At 37.3% G+C, this 22,795-nt stretch overlaps 1 protein-coding gene across 7 annotated transcripts in view; it reads right to left on the reverse strand.

Annotated features, from left to right (window-relative positions):
- The window catches only part of LOC136871828 (tRNA (uracil-5-)-methyltransferase homolog B), a 132,971-nt gene that overhangs the window by 24,486 nt on the left and 85,690 nt on the right, over window positions 1-22,795 (reverse strand). For 3 of the 7 annotated variants that reach the window (XM_067145451.2, XM_067145455.2, XM_067145454.2), the window contains exons 7-8: window positions 14,890-14,968; window positions 1,683-2,049 (exon numbers count right to left, since the gene is read on the reverse strand). In XM_067145451.2, coding sequence (XP_067001552.1) covers window positions 1,847-2,049; window positions 14,890-14,968 — 282 coding nt within the window. In that variant the 3' untranslated portion in view covers window positions 1,683-1,846. Of the gene's footprint in view, window positions 1-1,682; window positions 2,050-4,886; window positions 5,065-14,889; window positions 14,969-22,795 lie in introns of those variants that run through there. The other 4 variants (XM_068227496.1, XM_067145452.2, XM_067145456.2 and 1 more) reach the window with 3 other exon arrangements.

Consider the following 22,795-nt stretch of genomic DNA (forward strand, 5'->3'; position numbering starts at 1 on the left):
CATACATACATACATACATACATACATACATACATACATACATACATACATACATACATACAGATATAATGGCTAAAAGTCAATGTCAACAGAATAAATCTAATTTATTTAAAATATCAAAAGATAATAAAACTTTTTTTTTTAAACTGGACAAGTTCAAACAAGGAAAATCTATCCACATTAGAAGATAGGACTCCAGGCTGCTCGACCTTCCTAGCAATAAAATTATATACAGTGTGGTTGGAAACAATGTGAACCATTGTCATCATTTTATCAGTTGCTGAAGTTAACCAATCGGATTGCTCCGTGGGCGAATTCAAATGGGCTATACGAGGCAGTGTTGCTAAATCTGCATGTAGCTTAAGATCGGCTTTAGAGCACCCATCAAAGAAAAAGAACTTTGCCAGGGGAGTGATATGAACACGGAACTGCGAGCTGAGAGGATCGCACCATAGCAAGTATGCTATGGTGACACCGGCTGAAATCCACTGCGTGTGTGTGTGTGTTTGATGCTGATTTTTTGGTAGGACACTTAGGACACTCTAAGCACTTGCAAATTTAGCAACACCGCCTCACAAAACCCATTTAAATTTGCTCACAAAGCGATCTGATTGGCTAACTTCAGCAGCTGATAAAGTGACAACGGTGCGAGATATAAAATTATTTATTAATACGACAGCTCTCTAACACTCATATACACGGTTCACATTGTTTCTGACCACACTGTATATCTCTCTTCAAACATATATGCCTTTAAATTTTTTTAGTTCTTTCTGTCTTTTGTTGCTGATTTATCTTTATTGTTATACTGCATATTTAAAATAAATTACTAGTTACCCGCTTCAACCGCATTACAACCACACTGCCCTCCTGTCTGTACTTTCTTAAACTTGTAAGCAAATAATTTCAAATTTTCATGTCTTTATGATACATCAAATAATAACAACATTAAATCCTGTGAACTATGTGGTATTTACACATATAGTAGGTAACAGTTTACTTTATTTCTCATGAAAATATGCAAACAATTGCTCAAATAATTGAAAAATCATTCAAGGGTGGCGTACTATCAATATCATCTTAAATATGTACGGCTACCTGACCAAGGTAGTAAAAGTGCATTTGATTCACTCGGAAAGATGTGGGCTTGATTCCATATTAGGAAACCAAAAAAATTAGAAACAAGTCCACTTCTGGAGAGATACATGGCCCTGATGTTCACCCAACCTACACCAAAACTGAGTGCCAGATGAATTCCTGTGGGCAAAAGTGGATGGGCACTGAAATAACCACTCTCTCCCACTCAGTGCTGAGATTATGGTTAGTGGAATCCTTTACCTTTCACTCCTCCTAGGGCCTTCAGAGTTTGCAAAGAGATGGCTTTGTTTTCACAGAATATGGATTGCCTACAGTTTTGTCAAAGAGAATACTTAAAAAGCTATTATACACCGTTCGGTTACATATACAACACACACTTTACTCCCAATAAATGAACAGTCTCACAAGGCAATCAACAGCAACTTTGCCACAGAAGTGTGTTAAATATGGGACTCATTTATATATGTGACTTGAATGTAAGTCTCATAACTAATTCATCTCACAATTCCGTGCTTTTGGATATTTGCTATTAAAACAGTGAAATCCAATATTACAATGAGAATTACTGGAGGTATTAAGAAATGTTAAAATTTCACCAATTAAACATTTATTTTCTCAAAACAAAAGTGAGAATGTCATTAATAACAGGAGAAAATCCATCACATTAATACAATTATTCATCATTTTTAACTTCAATGTGAAGTACACTGCTATTATATAAATATTACAAATATTACCAATTAAAATTTCATCGATGAAACTCAAACACGAGTTCTGTATGGAGAGTGTGTGGAAACATATCAACAGGCACCACCCTTCGAATTGAGAACCCTCCAGAGGTACAAAGTTGAATAAAGTTGGCTGTGACAGCCGGATGATCAGCTTTACATGAAACATACACCAGGCGTCGTATCTGCACACACTCCGACAGGATGTTTATCACTTTGGGAGCTGCAAAAATATATTTTGATTTCATCAGTAATTTCAATAATAACAATGTTCATGGAAATGAAGTAAGAAAAACATTCTATAATAACAAAAGTTAAATATACAGGCTGATGACACACCACACCACCTCAAATTATTTAAATACTGGATGTCTCATCTAAGAGTCATCAGGCACCTTATCTCTGGTGTTTCTGAATATATTTTCAATTTCATTTCTGTAATGTGTAGGAAGGGTCAGTCCAAACAAAGACAGTTCATCAGGTATGTGGTGATGTGTCAAAAGAAAATGCCGTTTAGTTCTCACTGCAAACAAAATATTGTTTAAAGTGTAATTTTATGTCCCCAATCGATAGAGCAGCCTAAATTAGTCTGTTGCGATATTCCGTTCAAGGAAATTTTTATTTACAGTGACAATACAGCTTCCCTGGTTGTGCTGCCTTGTAGTGTGCCATACTGTCTCCACACTACTATCATACAGCAGCCTCACTCAGCCCCGCTATTGGAAATACTAACTATTCCTCGTCTTGCTATCACCGTCAATAAATATCCTTGAATGAAATATTGCAACAGACTAATCTGAGTCTGCTCTATCAATTGGGCACAAAAAATTAGACTTTAGACAACATTTTCTTTGTAGTGAGAACCTAAACAACTTTTTTTGTTGAAACTGGATGTTGCATGATGTATCTGATGAGAAGTCTTTGTTTGGGGTGACTCTACCTACACATTACAAAAACTAAATAGAAAATATCTTCCAAAACACCTGAGAATAGGCACCTGATGACTCTTGGGTGAGACAACTGGTGTATTTGTATGTGGATTGTACCAGGAACACGGGTACATCAATTATTTCTTGAGTATTATGTGTTATAAATCAACAACACGATTCAACTCGCAATCAGCTGATGCAAGAGGTGGATAGGCCCCCGTTCACACAGGCCTTGGCTAGCCTGTTCACAGCAGTGGCCTCTGCCAAGGACAGATGTCACAGGTTCGAGAGAATTCCAAGCCAGAAAAATTAAAACTTCTACAATAATTAACCTAGTGACATGAGAGATACATTATTCTGTGCGTAACAACGTAAATGTCTCGATGTTCAAATTTCATGAAAATACGTGCAGGGATATAGGAGTTTTTCCAAGGAGAAGAAATCATGTCATCAGGTGACGTCAGAGCCAGAATCGTATAAAAGAGGGCCACAGGATCGGATAGTCAGTATTCGTCATTCAGCATCTGGAAGCGCTGTTCATCAGGCTTGCCATATATTGCTGTAATGCCGCTCAAAGTGCGAAAGTCTGCCAGAAACTATGTCCAAGTTAACCTTATGTCAGTAGAGTGGAACTTATAAATTTGCGTACCAACATGAACATAGAACATTTTTAAGTGTTTAAAACTTTCAATGAACTGTGGAACTTATAACTTTGTGTAGCAACGTGAACATTGAATATTTCCAAGTGTTCCTTTCAATGAACTGTGGTACTTAGAACTTGCACGATCAAGTGTTTGAACATGTTAAATTATTTCAAGTGAAACATAGAAAATATAGAAATATTTCACATGACTCAGTTAACGTAACTTACCGTGTTACAATTTACGTAAAAAGAACTGTGATGTAAATGTAACTGTTACAAATTACAGTGTGTCTTACAACATTTCTTACACACCTGATATTCATTTCAATTCAATTAGTAAGACATTACTTCCTGATTCAACGAGTACATTTTTTAACAACACGAGTGATTCATAAACAGTGATTAGTATAATAATTATTATTATTATTATCATCAGATCTAAAAATCTGTTATTTTTGTGCTTACAACAGTGTCTAACCATGAATAAACTCCTATAAATGTAGCAGTGTTCATGTGAAAGTCAAACTCTTGCATTTCATGATAATTATCTGTTGTTCAACAACATTCAAACTTAGTCATTTTTCTTCATAGAGTAGTAAGACTACCATTTTCATATTTAATTTTGACATTTTTACTCAAAGTGATTGTTTGCTTGCTTGATGATGCTTGTTGTTTTAAGGGGCCTAACATCGAAGGTCATCGGCCCAGTGATTGTTTGAGTTCAGACAGTTACCCAATTAAACATCAAGTGAACCTAACGTAAATAAATAAATAAATGAATACTGGATTAAAGCCACTATATTTATTAATGGAGCCGAGCTTTCAGCCAAACTGCATTGGCCTTCATCAGGACATGTTAAGTTCTGCTTCCGACAGTGAGCAAAGAAATTCAAAGAAACGTGGAAGTCATGATCGTACCATCCACGACCTACCCCACTAATTGGACTCAAGGATTGTCATGCTGTGATTTACCGCCCCCTGTCGATGGTTTCGTGAGTGCGTCCCGCTGTTCCATGGTGGTGTTATGCATGTATTTCTGCAGTACAGGTCTCCATGTCTTTGATAACTTGAAGCCGCCTTCCCGGTTGATGTTATTTGGGCACAGCTCTATCTCTATGGCTTCTCTTACCAGTCGAGCATAGAAGTCTTTTATAGGCGTGATGACCTTCGCCTGGTCAAAGAGGATTTCATGGTCTGTACTGTAGAAATGTTCTGCTATGGCAGACTGCCTTATGGCATTCTCTGTGGAGGATGAAAGAGCGACATTCTTTACTGATCTAATGTGTTCTTTAACCCTGGTGCTGACAAGCCTTTTCGTCATGCCAATATGTGAGCAACCACAACCACATGGAACTTCATATACGCCCGGTGTTTCGAGATGTTAATACTATGAGCCACGAAAACCTACGTTCATTACTTATAAAGTGAACCTGTTTGGGGGACTTGTATAAAGTGGATACTCGTGCTAAATCATAATTACGAGTGAGGTGACCCCGCGTAAAGATCATCTGAAACTTCCCAGTCTTCACTGGATCGGAGTCCTGTGGTGATGAACGGTTGCCAATGCATCGTGGTGCCATGGTGATGGGCAGCCTGCGTGGGACAGTGGTGCCATGATGGGACCACTCCAGGGGAAGCAGCTCAGAAGAAGAAGAACAAACCTGTACTGAGGTCATATATGTTTATAATACCAATATAAATGGTCCGTTATTGGACATTATAAATTTTCCAGCTAACTCATTCCTGGTTGCCAGCGTTTCACCCCAGTGTGCTAAGTTGAGCTCATCAGTTGGTAAATAGCACACCCACCAAGATGCATGGCTAGCGCATTCCGTAGAGGCCACTGCATAGGCTACTGGAAGTCACCGGCAGCCAATGCACTATGAGAGACTTTGTCTCATTACCAAAAATTGATGCCTGCCTGGACATCAGATGATATAGATGTTGATTTCCATAGGGAGTCTGAAATATATCACTTATTTTAACAAACCACTCTAGCGTTGCCTTGTCAATGAGAGCTCCACTACCACTCTGAAACAGTTTAATGCATATCCTAATAGGATATTCCAGTAACTCTAAAGCCCTTTCAATATTATTACACTTTAATGCTGCATCGAGCCCTATCCTAATAATCTGACATTCTGCATCTTCAAGGTAGTTATTTAACTTTGATTTGTCCTCCTCTGTCCATATATACTTGGTGTGGTTAACAAGCCTCCAGTCCTTTATGTCCTTCCACTCTTCCTGCTCCATTACTTCTGCCACATCCAATCCAGCTTCTCTAATGTTCTTCCAAATCTGATCCATCGATCTTCTTACAATGTTTTATTATGATGAATTTGGTGTTGATAAACTTATATGATTGTCAATTTTTCTGCAAACTTCTATTCAGCTGATGAGACGCAGTAGGGCGTCGAAACTAGTACTGATAGAAAAATATATGTTGCAATTACATCTACGCCACAAATTTTTATGTATTGAATAAGGTGGACTCAAAATTATAATAAAATGTTGTAATCTTAGTTCAATACGGACAAACAATGAAGTTTATTAATTTAAATAAAATCCACCTTCTTCTCGGTCTTCCAACTGGTTTCTTTCCCTTAACTTCTCTTTCCAATTTCCTTCTTGTTATCCGTTCCTTTCTCATTCTTTTTACATGTGCGAACTATCTCAGTCTTGCTTTCTGTATCTTCTGTACTAACGGTTTTATATTTAGCTCTTCTCTGATTTTAATATTTTGAATTCTATTTCTTCTTGTCTTTTTAACTGATGTTCTTAAAAATTTCATTTCTACTGCTTGGATGTAACTATCTTGTCTCTTATTACTTACCAGCGTTTCTAGTCCGTATGTTACAATTGGTATGAAATACTGTTTATATAATGTTAATTTCATTCCTTTATTTGTACCTTTATTTAGTCTGTTATTAATTTCGGTGTTGATTTTATAACTTCCATTAATAATGCTACCCAGATGTGTAAACTGTTCTACATTCTCTAACCGTTCTCCGTCTATGTTCACTTGGCTTCCCATTTTCTCTTTTCCACAGTGCATAACTACAGTTTTCTTTTTACTAATTACCATTCCAAACTCCTTCAGATTTTCATTCCAAATGTCCAGTCTCCTTTGTACTTCCTTTTCTCCCTTTCCCCAAATCACCACATTATCTGCAAATACCAAAGCATTCATTTCATCAGTACTGATACTCCGTTTTACACATTTTATGATTTCATCCATCAATATAATAAAACAATAATGGCAACAGTGCACTTCCTTGCTTGAGACTTTTTTTGTATAAAATGTTTCTGAGTCACCACTCCCCCACTTGTACAATGCTTTTACTCTCATGAGACAACATTTTTATCTTATTAATTAATGATTTTGGTACATTCCTTTTCAGTAGGCATTCCCATACCTGTTTTCTCTTAACTTATCATACGCTTTTTCCAAATCCAAAAATATGAATAGGATTTCCTTGTTCCTTTTCAGATGTTTTTCCATTATCGTTCACACATTAAATATCAAGTCTATTGTTGATCTATTTGGTCTAAAGCCATATTGTTCTTCCTCTAACTGTGTTTCTATTATATCCCTCAGTCTTTTGTCTATGACTTTCTCCATTATTTTTAGCCTATGTGATAATAGGGTTATACCTCTAATTTCATTTTCACATTTCTTCCTATTTCCTTTTTTGAACAGTGGTACAATGCTTCCTTGTTGCCAATCTTCATGTATCCTTTCATCCTTCCATATGGCATTGAGGGCTCTGTATAGCCACTGTAGTCCAATGCTTTTCGCTGCCTTAATCATATCAGCACTGAATTCGTCTTTTCCGCTTGCTTTACCTTTGGTCATTGCTTTCACTGCCCTTTCAAGTTCACTTATCTCCTTCTTCCTCCGAGCAGTCATCCTCATTATAAAGTTTTACAAAATACTTTGCCATCAACTTCTGAAGACCCTTTTCGTCATGTACTATGGATCCATCTTCTCTCTCTAATGCCTTGATTTTTCTTTGATTTATTCTTTTCAATTTTATTACTCTGTATAATAGTTTCTGATTTCCTCAACTATCTTGCTCAATTTCGTTCGTAAACTCTCCCCAACATTTCTCCTTTTCTTCCTTGATACTCCTCTTTACTTGTAGTTTCAATCTTTTGTATTCCACATGTAACCTTTCTATCTTATTGCCCTTCTGTGCAAATGCAGAGCAACAGACTCCTTTATACCTTGTGTTGTATGACCTGGGAAAGGCTTTCGACTCAGTCCTGAGACCAGCTATGTGGACAGTACTGAAACACTTTTGCTGTCCACAGCATTTTGTAGATCTGGTGACGGTACTTCATGATAACACATCTGGGCAAATCATTCAACAAAATATTATCTCTGACCCATTTCCAATCACTCACTGATTGAAACAAGGATGTGTGCTTGCTCCAAGACTCTTTGTTCTTTACCTAACTGCCATGCTATATGGGACATTTATAAACAACCAAGGTGTAAAGGTCAGATATCGCTTTGATGGAGGACTGTTCAATCTGGCTAGAATTTGCTCCCGAAAGCTCACTAAGATTACCTGCATTACAGAATTATTATTATTGTTATTATTATTATTATTATTATTATTATTTTATGTCAGAATGTTGATACAATATGAACAGTACAAGTATAGAGAAACACAATATACTGTACAAATTACACAAAATACATGGCACTTTATAGATATAATTTGTGCGGTCACCCTGAGTCCATCCAATCATCAACGGCAGCAATTCCCTCTTTAGTCACTTGAATGAGGTCTTTAAGTATACATTGGGCAGAGCATAGTTGATATAATAATAATAAGAAGAAATTGTGCACAAATGTACATTACATTTTAGAGTAATTATTCTTTTACAGCATTGACTAAAATGGTATCGATCACATCGTTAGTTACACTGCATAGATGGGTCATGAAAACCAGGTCATAAGCACAGTTTTTGATGGAAACCATGTATGGCCAATCTGTTCACAGCACTCCTCAGTTCGTTGTTCGGCCCAGTCCAGCTTTGATTAATCGTTGCATCCATCCTGTAGAATTCCAAGCCAATTTCTGCTTGTTTTCTTAGTCTAATTTGAAGTAGTTTCTGTTCTTGTCATATGGAGGGTATTTGTAGTCTCATTTTTATGTCTTCCATAAGGAAGGTTTCTCTAGCTAGCTCATTAGCAAGTCTTGATGGTGACATTTTGGAAATACCTAAAATTCATTTCAAGAATCTAGCCTTGACATTCTCAATAACTCTAAGGTCAAATAGACTTAGATGTTCCCAAATTACCAAATTAGCTCCAAACCGTATGTCAGGGCTGGTAGAACCTTTGCGTAGAACAGCGTCATGGCTGTATTTAGAGACAGTTTAGTGGGTTTCTTCAGATCATACATATTTCTGATGGTTGCCAATGACCTTTCTTTTACATGAATTCTAAAAGAAGTAGAAGAGGGCTGGAACATAATCCCCAAGTATTTGAATGAATTTACAACTTCCAGGGCTATTTCACTGCTTCTTATCCTGTCATTTTCTGCTATTCTCCCTCCTTTCCGGTAAACCATTCGGAGTGTTTTCTTTCTATTGATTATGAGACCATTCATGTCAGCATACTCATTGAGCTTATCCATTACAGCTTGTAGGTCATCTCAGTTGTTTGATCCTATTGCTATGTCATCTGCATACTGGTGTCACAACCAATGTGATATCTGCTAAGGCTATGTAGAATAGTATCGGACTATTGCAGTACCCAGCTGCTTTGTAGAATGGCTGTTGAGGATGTTTCATCATCTTGTATCGTGACCCTGTTGTAAGCAAGTATGTTATTTATGGCTATGGTTAGTGGGTTGTCTGCTCCAATCATATTCACTAATTTTCTAAGGAGTATTTCTCTGTTTAAGAGGTCAAAAGCCTTCTTAAAGTCCACAAAGATTACATAAAATTTCCTCCTTTGACCACCTCATTGAATCTTGTATACAGTAAAACCTCGTTAATTCGAAGTCGTTGGGACTAAAAAATATCGACTTCGAATTACGTGATTTCGAATTAACCGCCAATTCGCAATTCAGAAGTACCAACCCTTGCCGTATTACAAAATTTTCTATGGCCCGTTACTGCATGCAGTTAACCTTGATTCACAGTTTATACCCTTCAAATGCCATGAAAAAAGAACTATTTCCAAAATGTATCCAAGAAGGTGTATTTACAGTATTCAAGTAATGCACTCGGATATCTCACTGGCAAACATAACCTCACGCAATGAAAGAAAGAAAGAAAGAAAGAAAAGAAAAAAGCACGATTCAAAGACGAGGATAAATTATACCGGTCCCCCTGTGTAAATGCATTATTTTTTGGATTTCTGTACTGTTTGCATTTTTAGATGCTTTGTTCTGGCATGGAAAGTGCCCGACGCCCTTAAAACGTTGTGGTTTATTGAACTTTCCTATGACGAGGGGATAAAGTTTCTCGCTTCCATCCCATGTGCATTGCAACGCACTACTATGACCCATTTAAAACCATAAGACCGTTTGGGCTTGCATTAAAATAAAGCAATGCAGTTTCACCGGCAATGACAATATTGTTCGGTGCCTACGAATTTATTATATGAGCTACGTTTTTTCGTCAACTGTCGGCATCGCCAGTGTTCGCGGATTCTGTTTTTCCGCACACTGCCTGTTGCGTGATATTACGGCGTTCCTTAAAAGGTTGAATACAAAAGAATTCTGATTTCATTCAACTTAGCAATCATGAAGCGCACTGTAGACCCACCGAAGTGAGTGTAAGTGCGGAAAGCTACCCTTCCACGTAACGGAACGCGCGTTCTATTATGACGCGGAGCGGATAAATTTCGAGTTGAAATTACTCTGTAACATACTATTGTTTTAAAATGTAAAGGCAGTTTCGAATTAAAAGTCTGAATTTCGGTAATGGGGCCGACATTGTACTTTGAATTACGAATTATCCGCATGTCGAATTAAGCAATTTAAATAACATGCAAAACTGTATCTCATGTTTCCGGGAACGAGAGCTTCTTCGAATTAGGCAGGATTTTGAATTAACCGATTTCGAATTATCGAGTTTCTACTGTATTGTCCAAGAGATTCTCGACTGCATGTAATGTCCCTCTTCCTTTCATGAAACCAAATTGCAGTTCGGGGATCATAGTTCCTGTTTCTGCAATTAGTCTGTTCTCTAGGATCTTAGCATAGGTCTTATAAATGTTGTTTTCGAGGGCAATATCTCTATACGAAACAGGGTCATCCCTGTCCCCTTTGCCTTTGAAGAGCATTTTGATATGCGACTGTCTCCAACCTTCGAGTATTTTCTCTGTCGTAAAACACAGGTTGAACAGAGTGATCCATACACGAAGCAATATGTCACACGTGTCTTTCAGATTTTCATTGAAAACTCCATCTGGGCCAACTGCCTTCTTAGTTTTCACGGACTGGATAGCAGTTTTGACTTCCTCCTGATCTATAGGTCTTGTTGTACAATGTAGATTTTCTCAAAGTGGGAGAGCTATATCAAGGTTCTGCTGATTAAGGATCTCCAAGAAATGCTTCTCCCATGTGGCAATCGGGAATTCGCAAGAAGGGCACATAGCTCGTTGTTTGAGAGCAATGTAAGGGTCTTTCATAGCATATCGAGCTTGCAATTTAGCTTGTTTTTTTTGGTAGTGCGCTTTCCTTGTTTGAGTAGATCTTTATATGTTTTCGTTTTCACTGCATACTCAGCATATGTGGATTTCACACCTGCTTTCCGCGTCTTGCGTAAAAGGTCCAGAGTATCTTGTCTGACCGTGTACCACTTCTTGTCGAACCATAGCTTGGCGATCCTCAGAGTCTTCTTGATTTGTGCTTTCCTTATGAGGTCCAGAACACTATCTGGAGTAGTCTCAAACATTCCTTCATTTATCATATGTGGTACTCTTTTCAAGTCTTCTTTTCCATCCTCGATGATAGGCACATCCTTGTAGTGCATTGATTAGGACTCCTCTTGGTTACTGAATTTTGACTTGTGAGCTCAACTTTAATAGCTACAGGTATGTGCTTCCTAAGAACTGCTGTCAGATGTGAGGCCATAACCCCTCGATTAAAAATTGTTAAGCAACGTCCTTTGTCAAAGAAAAGATCAACAGTACTTTTACCATTTGGAGCCATATAGGTTACTTCTGCTTTATTGACTAGTTTATAGCCTTCATCTCGTAGGTAATCAAGAATAATATTAGTTTTATGATCAGGTTTGTCTAAATGACAGTTAATGTCACCCCCCAGATTCACATTTCTGTCATCCTTTACCGCTGTTATTGCCTTAACTATATGTTTCATTGCATCGTCTGTTGTTCTAGCTGGGCTAATTTAGATACCGATGATGGTTATTTTGTCCGTCTCAATTTTTTTTTTTTGCTAGTTGTTTTACGTCGCACCGACACAGATAGGTCTTACGGCGACGATGGGACAGGAAAGGGCTAGGAGTGGGAAGGAAGCGGCCGTGGCCTTTATTAAGGTACAGCCCCAGCATTTGCCTGGTGCGAAAATGGGAAACCACGGAAAACCATTTTCAGGGCTGCCGACAGTGGGGTTCGAACCTACTATCTCCCAAATACTGGATACTGGCCGCGCTTAAGTGACTGCAGCTATCGAGCTCGGTCCGTCTCAATTATTAGCATATTTTCTTCTTTATGGACGTCCCTTGGTGTGCCTATGCCTTCTCCATACAATATACTAACTCCTCCTTCAGGTCTTCCTCGCTCCTTTGATGTGGCTAGAACATGTCTGCTGTAAAACTGTGAAAGCTTATGTGTTCCAGTAGAAAAGTCTCAGTAAGTATGGCTATATCAAACTGTTGCCAGAAATTATCAGAAAGAGAAGAACAAAGAGATTTTAAACCTTCCACATTTTAAAGAATAATGTCCAAATTTAGTGCCTTAGTCTTGTCATGTGATCTTATTCTAGACTTACAGCTGTACACCAACTCTTCCTCTTGAGAAACGAAAAGGCCGAACTAAGATTCCCTGAGGCCAGAAGTTTTTGTCCTGTAATGAAACAAGGTATCTCAAATCCACTCCTAATTTGAATGCCTTGTTTGATCTTTTTGTTTGTAATGACTCACATTCAATATCTCCAAGAATACCATTTGTTCGGAGGAAGTTTATTATAGATTCCGACTCTGTTTCTTTGTAGAGCCTCCCCATATACATCCACACTTTCCTGGGAGCTGCCTGTAGCTGCTCTATGTTTGGTTTAGTTCAAATTTTTGTGTTCCCTTTTGTATGCCCATTTCGATTCCGTAATGTTGTTGGTCTTCTTCTCTGATGGCTAATCCATGGTCCAGTATTACCTTCATTGGCATCTTAGTTTGTTTTTTCTGTCATTTTTTCATTACAATTGTCAAGGGAATTCTTGTTACATTCTTCCTGAGTACCTCGTTTATGATTCTGAGAGTGGTCTTCGATTATCGTGTTATCAGCTGGTACCTATAATCGTGGCTTTCCGTGCATTATAGTGCTTGGTACTTGGGAAATGGGACATTTGGTTTGTTGGTCCACGCTGCTTTGTGGGAGTTGTGCTTCATCTTTACTACAATATTGTATTTGATCCCAATTGTGTGCAGAATTTTCATCTATTTAAGTTGCAGGATTTTGTATTTTTTTCTGTTTTCTCTTGTTTGGCAGTAAGGGCCAACTTGCACTTTCAGTTTTTTTTAGATGGTCTGTTAGGGTTTTGGATTGTTCCACTTGTACCTCAAGTATTAGTGCTAGTTTTGTTAGTAATATCTTACTTCGGGCATCAATAGAAGATTTAACATCTGGTATTTCACATTTAATTTCTGATTTATTTGGAATCATGTCCAATCTCTGAGCCAAGCTCTCAATTTTGTCACCTCGCACTTGCTTTTTGTTAATTATCTCATGCTTGCACTTTTCACTCATCCATAGTAATTTGCATTTTTTATGTTTCAACATTTCAAATTCACCTGAGTAATTACTGTGCACTCCTTGTGATGCCATATTTTGTAAATCCCATCACACTGTATAGATATATCTTCCTCTCTTACTCTTTTGTTGCAAGTTCTGCAAGTTACCACTTTGGCGCTGCACCCTGATGTGGCCATCACTTTCGTATTATTGAAGTGAACTCCTAAGCTATAACTTTTTTGAATGCAAAATTCTGGTTTCTTGTCTTCACTTGTGTGTGGAAATTTGTTACACGATTATCCTGTCCGTACACTCAAATTAGTTCAAAGATAACATTTGTAGCACTTGTATAGATTTTGATGTAACTGATCTTATACAATACCTGAAACTTCACTTAAATTCACTAATATTCAATACAATTCACGACCATTGTGTGAATATGTGGAGTAGTTTGCTTTTCCCTGCAGTCACAATGTTCTGTCTGTTTTCCTAAATATCCCCACTTCTTGAAGTTGTCCCTAGATCTTCCAGTACCACTCCTCAAACGATTAAGTGACCTCCAAGGAGTCCAGCTGAGCTGATGTCAAGGAGGTGGAGATTCATGACGTACCATCCACTCCAAAAGGTGTTGTATCCTACTCCGCTACAGGTCATGGCACACTTTTGCTGGTGATTTGTTTAAAGTAGTAGAGACGTTGATTTCAGGGCTGCCGGCAGTGGGGTTCGAACCCACTATATCCCAAATGCAGGCTCACAACTGCGTGCCCCTAACCGCATGGCCAACTCGCTCAGTGATTTTAATTATTTAGGAGGCTAAGTCTAAATAGCTGGTGACTCCTGTTGTTCTCTGGGTTTGTTCTCTCATATCTTGCCACCACTTCCCTCTTTATATCAGGAGGAGTGATCCCAACTAGGCAGTAAAGTGTCTCAAAGATCGAAGTACATCGAAGCGCATGTTGGCCAAGCTGTTTGCCAGACACAGCTGTATATCTAGCGTTGGTATAACAAAGTAATATTTGGAGGATAGATGAAGAACACATTGCGGACTATAGAAGTGCATTTGCTGGAAAAATAACTGAAGTCAACGTAAGTGGTTATTGCACCCATTGCCTGAACTGTACACCATCACCTCTACTACCCTGCCGACCAACATTCTAATGGTGATTTTTTTTTCGACTAATGGGACTTGAATCAGTTAATCATGGTGCCAGAACCACAGGGATTTGATGTCTGAATGATCATGACAAATGGCAGACAAATATAAAGACAAAAACAAGTGGTAGTAGATTAGGAACACAGGACAAGCACCGTGAAACAATACCACTTTGCTATCATGGCTCCACAATGAAATATTCATGGTAGTTGAAGGGAGACGGGTAATGAAAGAAAATCCATAAAAAGCAGTATAAATAATTTTTGGACACCTCTTTAAAAACCATGCCTTTTATTTTGGAGTAAAGATACTCCACAGATTGGTTAATAGAAGAACAGATAATTAAGGGTCTGCTGTAGACTGTTGACATATATCAGAATTAGGGTTAATATAAAACTTACCTACACCTTGTCTACTTGGGTTAAGAACAGCAACAATATCTGATGCCATGTTCAAATCCTGCAGTACTCTACGAAGTCTCTGGGGATAGAAAGTACACAATAAGCACATATGACCAAATCTACTTTCAGTGTTCAGAGAATAACCTGTAATGCCAGTGAAAACCATTAAAATAAGAGGAAATTGAAAACATGATATTTAATTATTTAACTGATTAAAGGATTAGTTTATATTAACACTAAAAACACTCAATAAAATTATACTCTCAATCAGTATTTATATGGTGCCAACTACATTCTACCTCAAACTGAGGGGGAAAAAACATTATGAACTATGAAATTTTAACATTAAATGATAAGCAGTATAAAAGTTAGCGGAGACTTGTCATTTACCGATCCCATTTGGGAGCAATATATCCCTATTGTAGGGAATTCAAAGCAATAAGAGCTGAAGATGCATTCAAGATTTTTAAAAAAAACTTTTGTTCTTTGTAATGAAACTATGGACATGTTGGGGAACTGTGTTTTTAATCTGTTGTTTTACCTTTTGGAACTGAGGAACAACCAGGATGTGTATTTAGCTGCCAGTGTGGTGCTCAGTAAAGCCACGGGTGCCACATCCTCACAAAGTGTTGTGGACATTCTAAACAAGTACGATGTTTAATGTGACATTGTTTTGAATGTAGTTACTGATTCGGCTTATTATATGGGTGCAAGTTTGAGTACCTTAAGGGGGTTTGTAGGTGACAGCCTAGGTCATGTGCAAAGGTGGGCTCATAAAGTAAATTCTGTAGGCTATATCGGGCAGTGCAATATCGACAAACTTAACTTGATAGTTGCAAAAACCAAGGCAGCTTTCCCAAACGCTACACAAAGGAAACACATGTATCTTGAATTGCTTTGTAACACTGCAGGGAAGATCAAATTTCTTCCAATGCCTGTGCAGACAACGTGGAATACTCGGTTTGAGTCTGTGTTCTACATTCATGAACATCTGAATGACATTGTTGACTTTATGGATAAGATGAGTGAGGAGGATGATGGTGCTGCATTTTTTAATAACATGAGTAGCAGTAAGCTAGCTGTCACAAGAGCTTAAGCTCAGTTTGTGGCAGACAACTGTAACCGGATCATGGATTTAATTACATCATTAGAAGGTATTAGCTACGCTACAGCTCATGCTCTGTATTCAAAGCTGAAAGTATTACAAAATACACTGGATCCACTGACTAGGAAAATGTTTTCTCCTGAATGAAATGTTGGCAATTCACAGAGCCAAAGCTGCGAACACTCTAAAGACAACAACACCGTAGAATATGATGAAACTCAGTTAATGGCAGCAACCCTTCAATGGCTGTTTTTAAAGCATTTAGAAAATATGTAAACTTCACACAAAAGCCTACTCTCATGCTCTATGGTGTTGTCATGAATGACACGTTAAACTGGAATGACCATATAACAAGTGTCTGCAGAGAGGTATATGTATTCCTTCACCCCCTAAAAATGAAACAATCCATTCTTCCACATAGCATGAAAATAAAACTTATTCAAACTCTTATTTTTCCAATAATTTATTACTGTGATGTCGTATCAACCGATGCAACAGTAGAACAAACTATGAAACTTCAAAGGGCAATGAACTCTTGCATACGATTTATATTTTCTTTGAAAGTTAGGACACACATTTCCCCTTATTATGAGAAGCTATCCTGGCTGAAAAACGACCAATTAAGAAATCTACGTGCCTTTGCTGGTGGGACCTAGTGTTTACAGTGCACTATGTCTTCTGCTACAGCAATTATGTTACTTTCATTGATCTGTCTCTGTCTTATACTTGGCTTTGACAATATGAAAGTGACTGAGGTATGAGAGATGCTAGTAATGCCATTCCTTTTGCAGCCAGTCCCTACTATGAATGAAGTAAAACTGTTGCTCATAGGGTCAATTGGTGCATGCATTTCAGTGGGCTTGGCAGACTAATATGTAATAGCAACTTCTGGCTCAGTGAGGAAAGCAACAGGAAACTACCTCACTCCTCCTTTCCCTAGTACGCTTCTTCAGTGATGCCTAGGCCATCTATGACAGCTAATGGCGGAGTTGTTGAGGATCCAACCAGCCTTCGGGCTGAGGATTAAACATACATACAATAAATCTACATACTGTGACACTAATTTTTCAACTTCTGAACGAATCTACACCTGAATACCTATCCTCACATTTTAACTTCCTCTCATCTATCCATGGGTATAATACCAGATCGACTTTTACCCTTATGATACCAGTTAATCACTCGTCTGTATACAGCCACTCATTCCAAGTGTCTGGGGCAAGGCTATGGAAAACTCTCCCTGTCAGTATACATAATAGCACTTCAATAGTCTCATTTAGACAGTCTTGTTGAGATTTTCTCTTAAATACATGATCAGCTTATATGAATGTTAGTGTGTATGAGTGCAAATATGATTTAGAGCTATTGTTAGGTGATGGATGACCACATGCTAAATCGAACTAAGCGCCAAAATCGGATTTTTTCGTAAACTGGCATAACATGAATATAGATAGTAATATCTTTCTTGTGCCAAAGTGGTTTAATGTTACCATGAACCAGGAGGAAGTGACATCACAAAGTTGTGGCATTGATTTCATCTGCCAGAGTGAACCAAACACCGAAAGAAGATGGCTTCGGAAGGAAAGGGTCCACGAGCGAGACATTTAATTTCATCCAGAAACATCGCAGAAATAACAGCAGATATCCGGAGTGACTTCAGTTCTGGCTCCTCAGACCTGTTTAACCCTAAGAAGAATGGGAAGAATGCACGAGTGGAGGCAAGTTTTGCAATATCTTTACTGTAAATATGTCTATTTTGAGATTAGTAAGAACAGCTATTCATTTCTGAAAACTGACCATGCTTTTCGTGCGTTTATACTCGAGAGTCATAGCTACTCTTTTGTTCTGAGAGCCAATGTTACCATACTCGATTCATTGTATCCAAAGAATAAATAGTATAGTTTCATTAGTTGCGCAAGTTCACGAATAGTTGGTTCACTTTGGCATATGTTTCCAATGGTCGCTGTGAGGTTGCATTTGGAGTTGGTCCGCTTTGGCAAATATTTCCAATGCAAAATAGTATCTCTTACAGATATTTTTCTATAACTTTTTTCAAAGCCAAATACAGATGAAGAACAATGTAGCACAAAGAAGAAGAGGAAATTAACTAGCAGAAAAAGGGAAAATTGAACAGAAAATGGACAAAAGGAAGAAGAGAATGGAGCACCCACATTCAGTCCCATTAAAAAAAAGAAAGGGGACCCTGCAAAGTGGAAAAAAAAAAAGTTCGGAAGTTCAACAGAACCAGAGGAAAGGCATACACAAGTCCGAAAAGAAGACTACTTCCTGAAAAACACTTCATAGATTATGAGTGTAAATGTATAAAGAAGTGTCATACTAAAGTGTCGAAAGACGATGGGAGAGCATTTTTTGGTCAGTTTTACAACTGTGATTCTTGGACTACACAAATAACACTGATTATTGGCTCTATAAAATGCCACGGTGTCAGCCACAGGCAAGTGAAAAATGTAGGCATTTCTTCAAGAAATCTCAGCCAAAAATACTTCATACGTTCATCTACAGATGGGGACACTGAGGTATGCAAAGACATGTTTATGAAGACATTGCAAGTAAGCAGTGCTAAAATTCATAGGGTACTGCTGCATGAACCACATAATAAAAGTACCTCCAGTACTGTAGACCGTATTAGAGAACACACTGAAAGCTTCTCTGCAGTTTATAGCCACTACACCAGGAAAGATTCAAATAAAACGTACTTGAATACCAATCTAAATTTGAGTTTAATGTACAGACTATTTGTTGAGAAAGTTAAACAAGAAGGTTGTGTTCAGAAGATGTCGCTGTATGAAAGCAGGCATGGCTTTAATATAAGCTTCCGTCCCCTCTATTAAGGACACATGCCACACATGTGATTGTGTGAAAATTCAAATTCAGTCAGCTGAAGCCAGTAATCTTCCTAATGATGTGACACAGTTGAAAGCAAAGCTAGAACTTCCATCACCATAAAGCAGAATGTGGAAGAGATGCTATGAAGAACGATGAATTGAAAAGAAAATCTGAAGATGGACCCAGCATAATATCATTCAACATGCAGAAGGTAATGTCTTTACCTCACTTAACTACAAACGAAGACTACTACAAAAGACAGGTTTCTTGTTTCAATGTAGGAATCCATGATTTCTGCTTTAATAAAGACACTATGCATCTTTGGAATGAGAGTGTGGCATCCAGAGGTGCACATGAGATACGACCTTGCATCTTAAAATACCTGAAGAGTCATGGAACTAAAGAAACACTAATAGCATAGTCAGATAGCTGCGGTGGTCAAAACAGAAATTTCAAGATGGCTTGTTTCTGGATGTTTGTGGTCCAATCTCCAGGGATAAGCATTAAAGAAGTTATCCACAAGTTTGCTGAACCAGGACATTCTTACCTACCTAACGACAGTGCATTTGGAGACAGAGAGAAAGCTTAAGTATCACCCAGAGGTCTATGCTCCATCACAGTGGTGTGACATAATTTCATGTGCAAGAGTAAGGAAAAATGCTTTTGAAATAAGTGTAGTAATGGAAACAGAAGATTTTAAATGCACTGAAATTCTGCAGCAACATCTTGTTAACTGTGAAAAGAATGATTCAGCTGACAAAGTTGAATGGCTTAAGATCAAAGAAATGAGACTTACGAAAGGAAAGCCTGGCATAATGGATTATAAATACATTCACAACGAGGACTATGAATACTTTTCAGCACACTTCAATAAAAGACTAAACGGGTAGACCAACAAACCTTGGTGAACTTGATCTTTCAGTACTCTACCCAAAAGGTAGACCTCTGAGTGAAGACAAGCGTAAAGATATGAAAAGTCTACTGAAATACGTCCCTCCAGTACATCATTCATTTTATGAAAGGATCACAAATGCTAGTGTACAAAACATCATTACTTTTGAACATGACTGCTCTGACAATAGCTGTGAAGAAATCAGTACTAAAAAGTAAAAAGTAAACTCGTGTCCTCATCCCGAGGTGGTGCAGCTCTTTTCAGGCACACCCCCAATGGAGGTGAGCTGCATGTACCATTCCATTCCAATCACCAGTCCTCCTGCCATTTTTAAATTTCTGGCTGTACCGGGAATCAAACCCGGGCCCCGAGGACGGCAGCTAATCACACTAACCGTTACACTACAGAGGCGGACAATCAGTACTGAATGCACATTAAGTATGATTTTCAAGGGTATTCATATGCAATTTAATTTGAAAGGGTACTGGTACGTGGATTTTATTTTACCAGGGGTATCAGTTGTTATATTTTGTTAACTTTTATTTTTCATTCATCTTTGTTTGTAATGTCTAAATGTGAATTAAGAATAAATTAAAATACTTTGTACACCAAAATGGACCATATCCCAATCATCTGGAAAAAGTAACGTAATTCAGAATGGACATGTTGCTGCATGGTTCCCAAAAGTATAAAAGGAAAAGTATAACTGTGTAAATTGCTGGTACGAAATATTAGAAATCAGAGTCAACAGCAGACTTTTCAATTTAACTGTAACTTTGAGCGTTAATTTCTCAGAATGTTTCTTTTGATACTTGATACTTATATTTGCATTAAACAAATCAATCAATCATATACAGTACCTGTTTCATTCCATTTGGAACATCTTCAGCTGTATTACAATGCTTAGGTGAAATTACAAAGTATTTATCTTCTTAAGAACATCTTAATAAGTACCTTGTTTTACTTAAGATCTATGTGAATTTAAACAATTGAAATAAATTAAAATCAATGTGGATGGTTGAATGGGGTGATGAAATGGGAGGGAAAATGGATTTACTTATTTTAGTCTATTTTAAAATGATATCTATTCATTCGAACAGATGTTATAAAAAAATGTTATTTGTTTCCAGCACTTTTCACTATGATACATGATATTCTGCTTGTCTACTAATAAAAAGTTTTTGAAAAATAATTTTCCTTTGTCACTGTTCTATATTTTACAAGGGTGTTCTCTTAATTTGCTCCTTCCAAGGCGAATGTTGTTTATTTTCATTTTATAAAAGTGTCTCTTGAATTCAATTAATTCAGGATCCCTGAAGCTGACTGCTGTCATACTATTATTAAAAGAGCTTCCCCGAAATCTGAAACGAAATAAATGGGAGATTGTTTTTAAAAGCATCTTTTACCTCTGCACAAGGAAACCTAGTATATAAAAGAGTGGTTTCATACCTTGTTGTTGACAAACTCTACTGTGTCCTTGGAGGAGGGACGGCTGATGTAGCCTTCTGTCTTGTGAAATAATGATGTGTGTGTTCCAAAGCTTGCTCCACCTTCGGGGAAGGCAAGGTTGTGGAGTGGGGAGGAGGCGTGTCGCTTACGGTCGCGGTTTCGGCTTTAGAAGAAGGGGTAGGAGGAATAGATATATACAGGAGGATGGAAGTTCGTTCATTTTCTTTCTTTTATTGTCTGTATCGTTTTAAATGCCAATGCTTCCAGATGTGATAATATCCCTTTGTATAAAGGGTTCCTATTATCAATTATATCATTCAAGTTATTATCCTGATTACTTTGATCTAAATAAATGTATATATTTTCTAATGTATTTAGAAGACCACCTTTAATTCTGTTTTACATAATATTCTCAAATCTTGCTCTATAGTGGTGAACCGATGACCGGTTGCGCTCATATGTTGGCCCATCAAGGAAAATGTTTATGCCCCTCAGTGTTGACATGCTCTAAGTATCTTACCATAAAACTGCGTCTAGTTTGCCCAACATAAGATTTTTCACATTGATGACAGTTTAATATGTAAACCTCTGAATCTAAATGTTTGTCTTTCTCTAGGAAGTTAACGCTGTTATAGTTTAAAAAAATTTGCTTAGTATTATTACTGCTTGAGTACGCAATCTTACAGTTATATTTTCTGAACAAATTTGTTACTGTATATATTAGGATTGTCGAGAGTGAACCTGGCATATTTATCTTTCTTCTTTATTTTGGGTGTTACATTAGTATGAAACTTCTGTTCGAATTTTCTGATTATTTTATTTACCATATCAAGTCCAAAACCGTTATATTGGCCTTGTTTACGGATAAAGAGCAATCTTTTTTGTGATTCCAGATGTAATGAGTGGTTCTTTATCGTAAGAGGAGTAAAAGTGGGCTTTCTATGTATCTTAAAAATAAACTCTTGCTTATCCTGTCACATATTTATGCCTAAAAAATTTATGGAACCTTTTTTTTCTTTTTCTACAGTAAACTTTATTCTGGAATCTAATGAATTTAAAATATTGAGGATATTATCACTATTGTTCCATAGATTAAGACCCTCTATTTGTCCTATTATTTTGGTCTGTTCTAGATGATCCAGATAAATGTTGGCTAAAATGCCAGAAGCAGGAGCTCCCATAGGGAGGCCTTCCTGTCTGTATATCTTCTTGTTAAATGTGAAATAATTGTGTCTTACAAAAGCCATTCACCACCTTACTCTGTCAAAAATTATTTTCTGTAATCAGTATTTACAAACAATTTTGACAGGCAATATAAAACATAGCAAATTGAAATCATTTAAGAAAAGACTAAAGGACTAGGTACACAATTGATAGGAAATTTTCCACCTGAGCAACAGTCCTAAATAACATTCTATTATAGATGGCCATATTTATTTGTTGGAGAGGCATACTCTTGACTTCTGGGATTATTATTATTATTATTATTATTATTATTATTATTATTATTATTATTATTATTATTATTATTCTGCAGTGTTTGTTTTTGTGAAATTGAAGGCTGTTTTCATTTTACTTCAACTGATTCATAAGGAAAGTATTTCAGGATGTGT

This window comes from Anabrus simplex, chromosome 4 (genome assembly GCF_040414725.1).
Source record: "Anabrus simplex isolate iqAnaSimp1 chromosome 4, ASM4041472v1, whole genome shotgun sequence".
Lineage (NCBI taxonomy): Eukaryota > Metazoa > Arthropoda > Insecta > Orthoptera > Tettigoniidae > Anabrus > Anabrus simplex.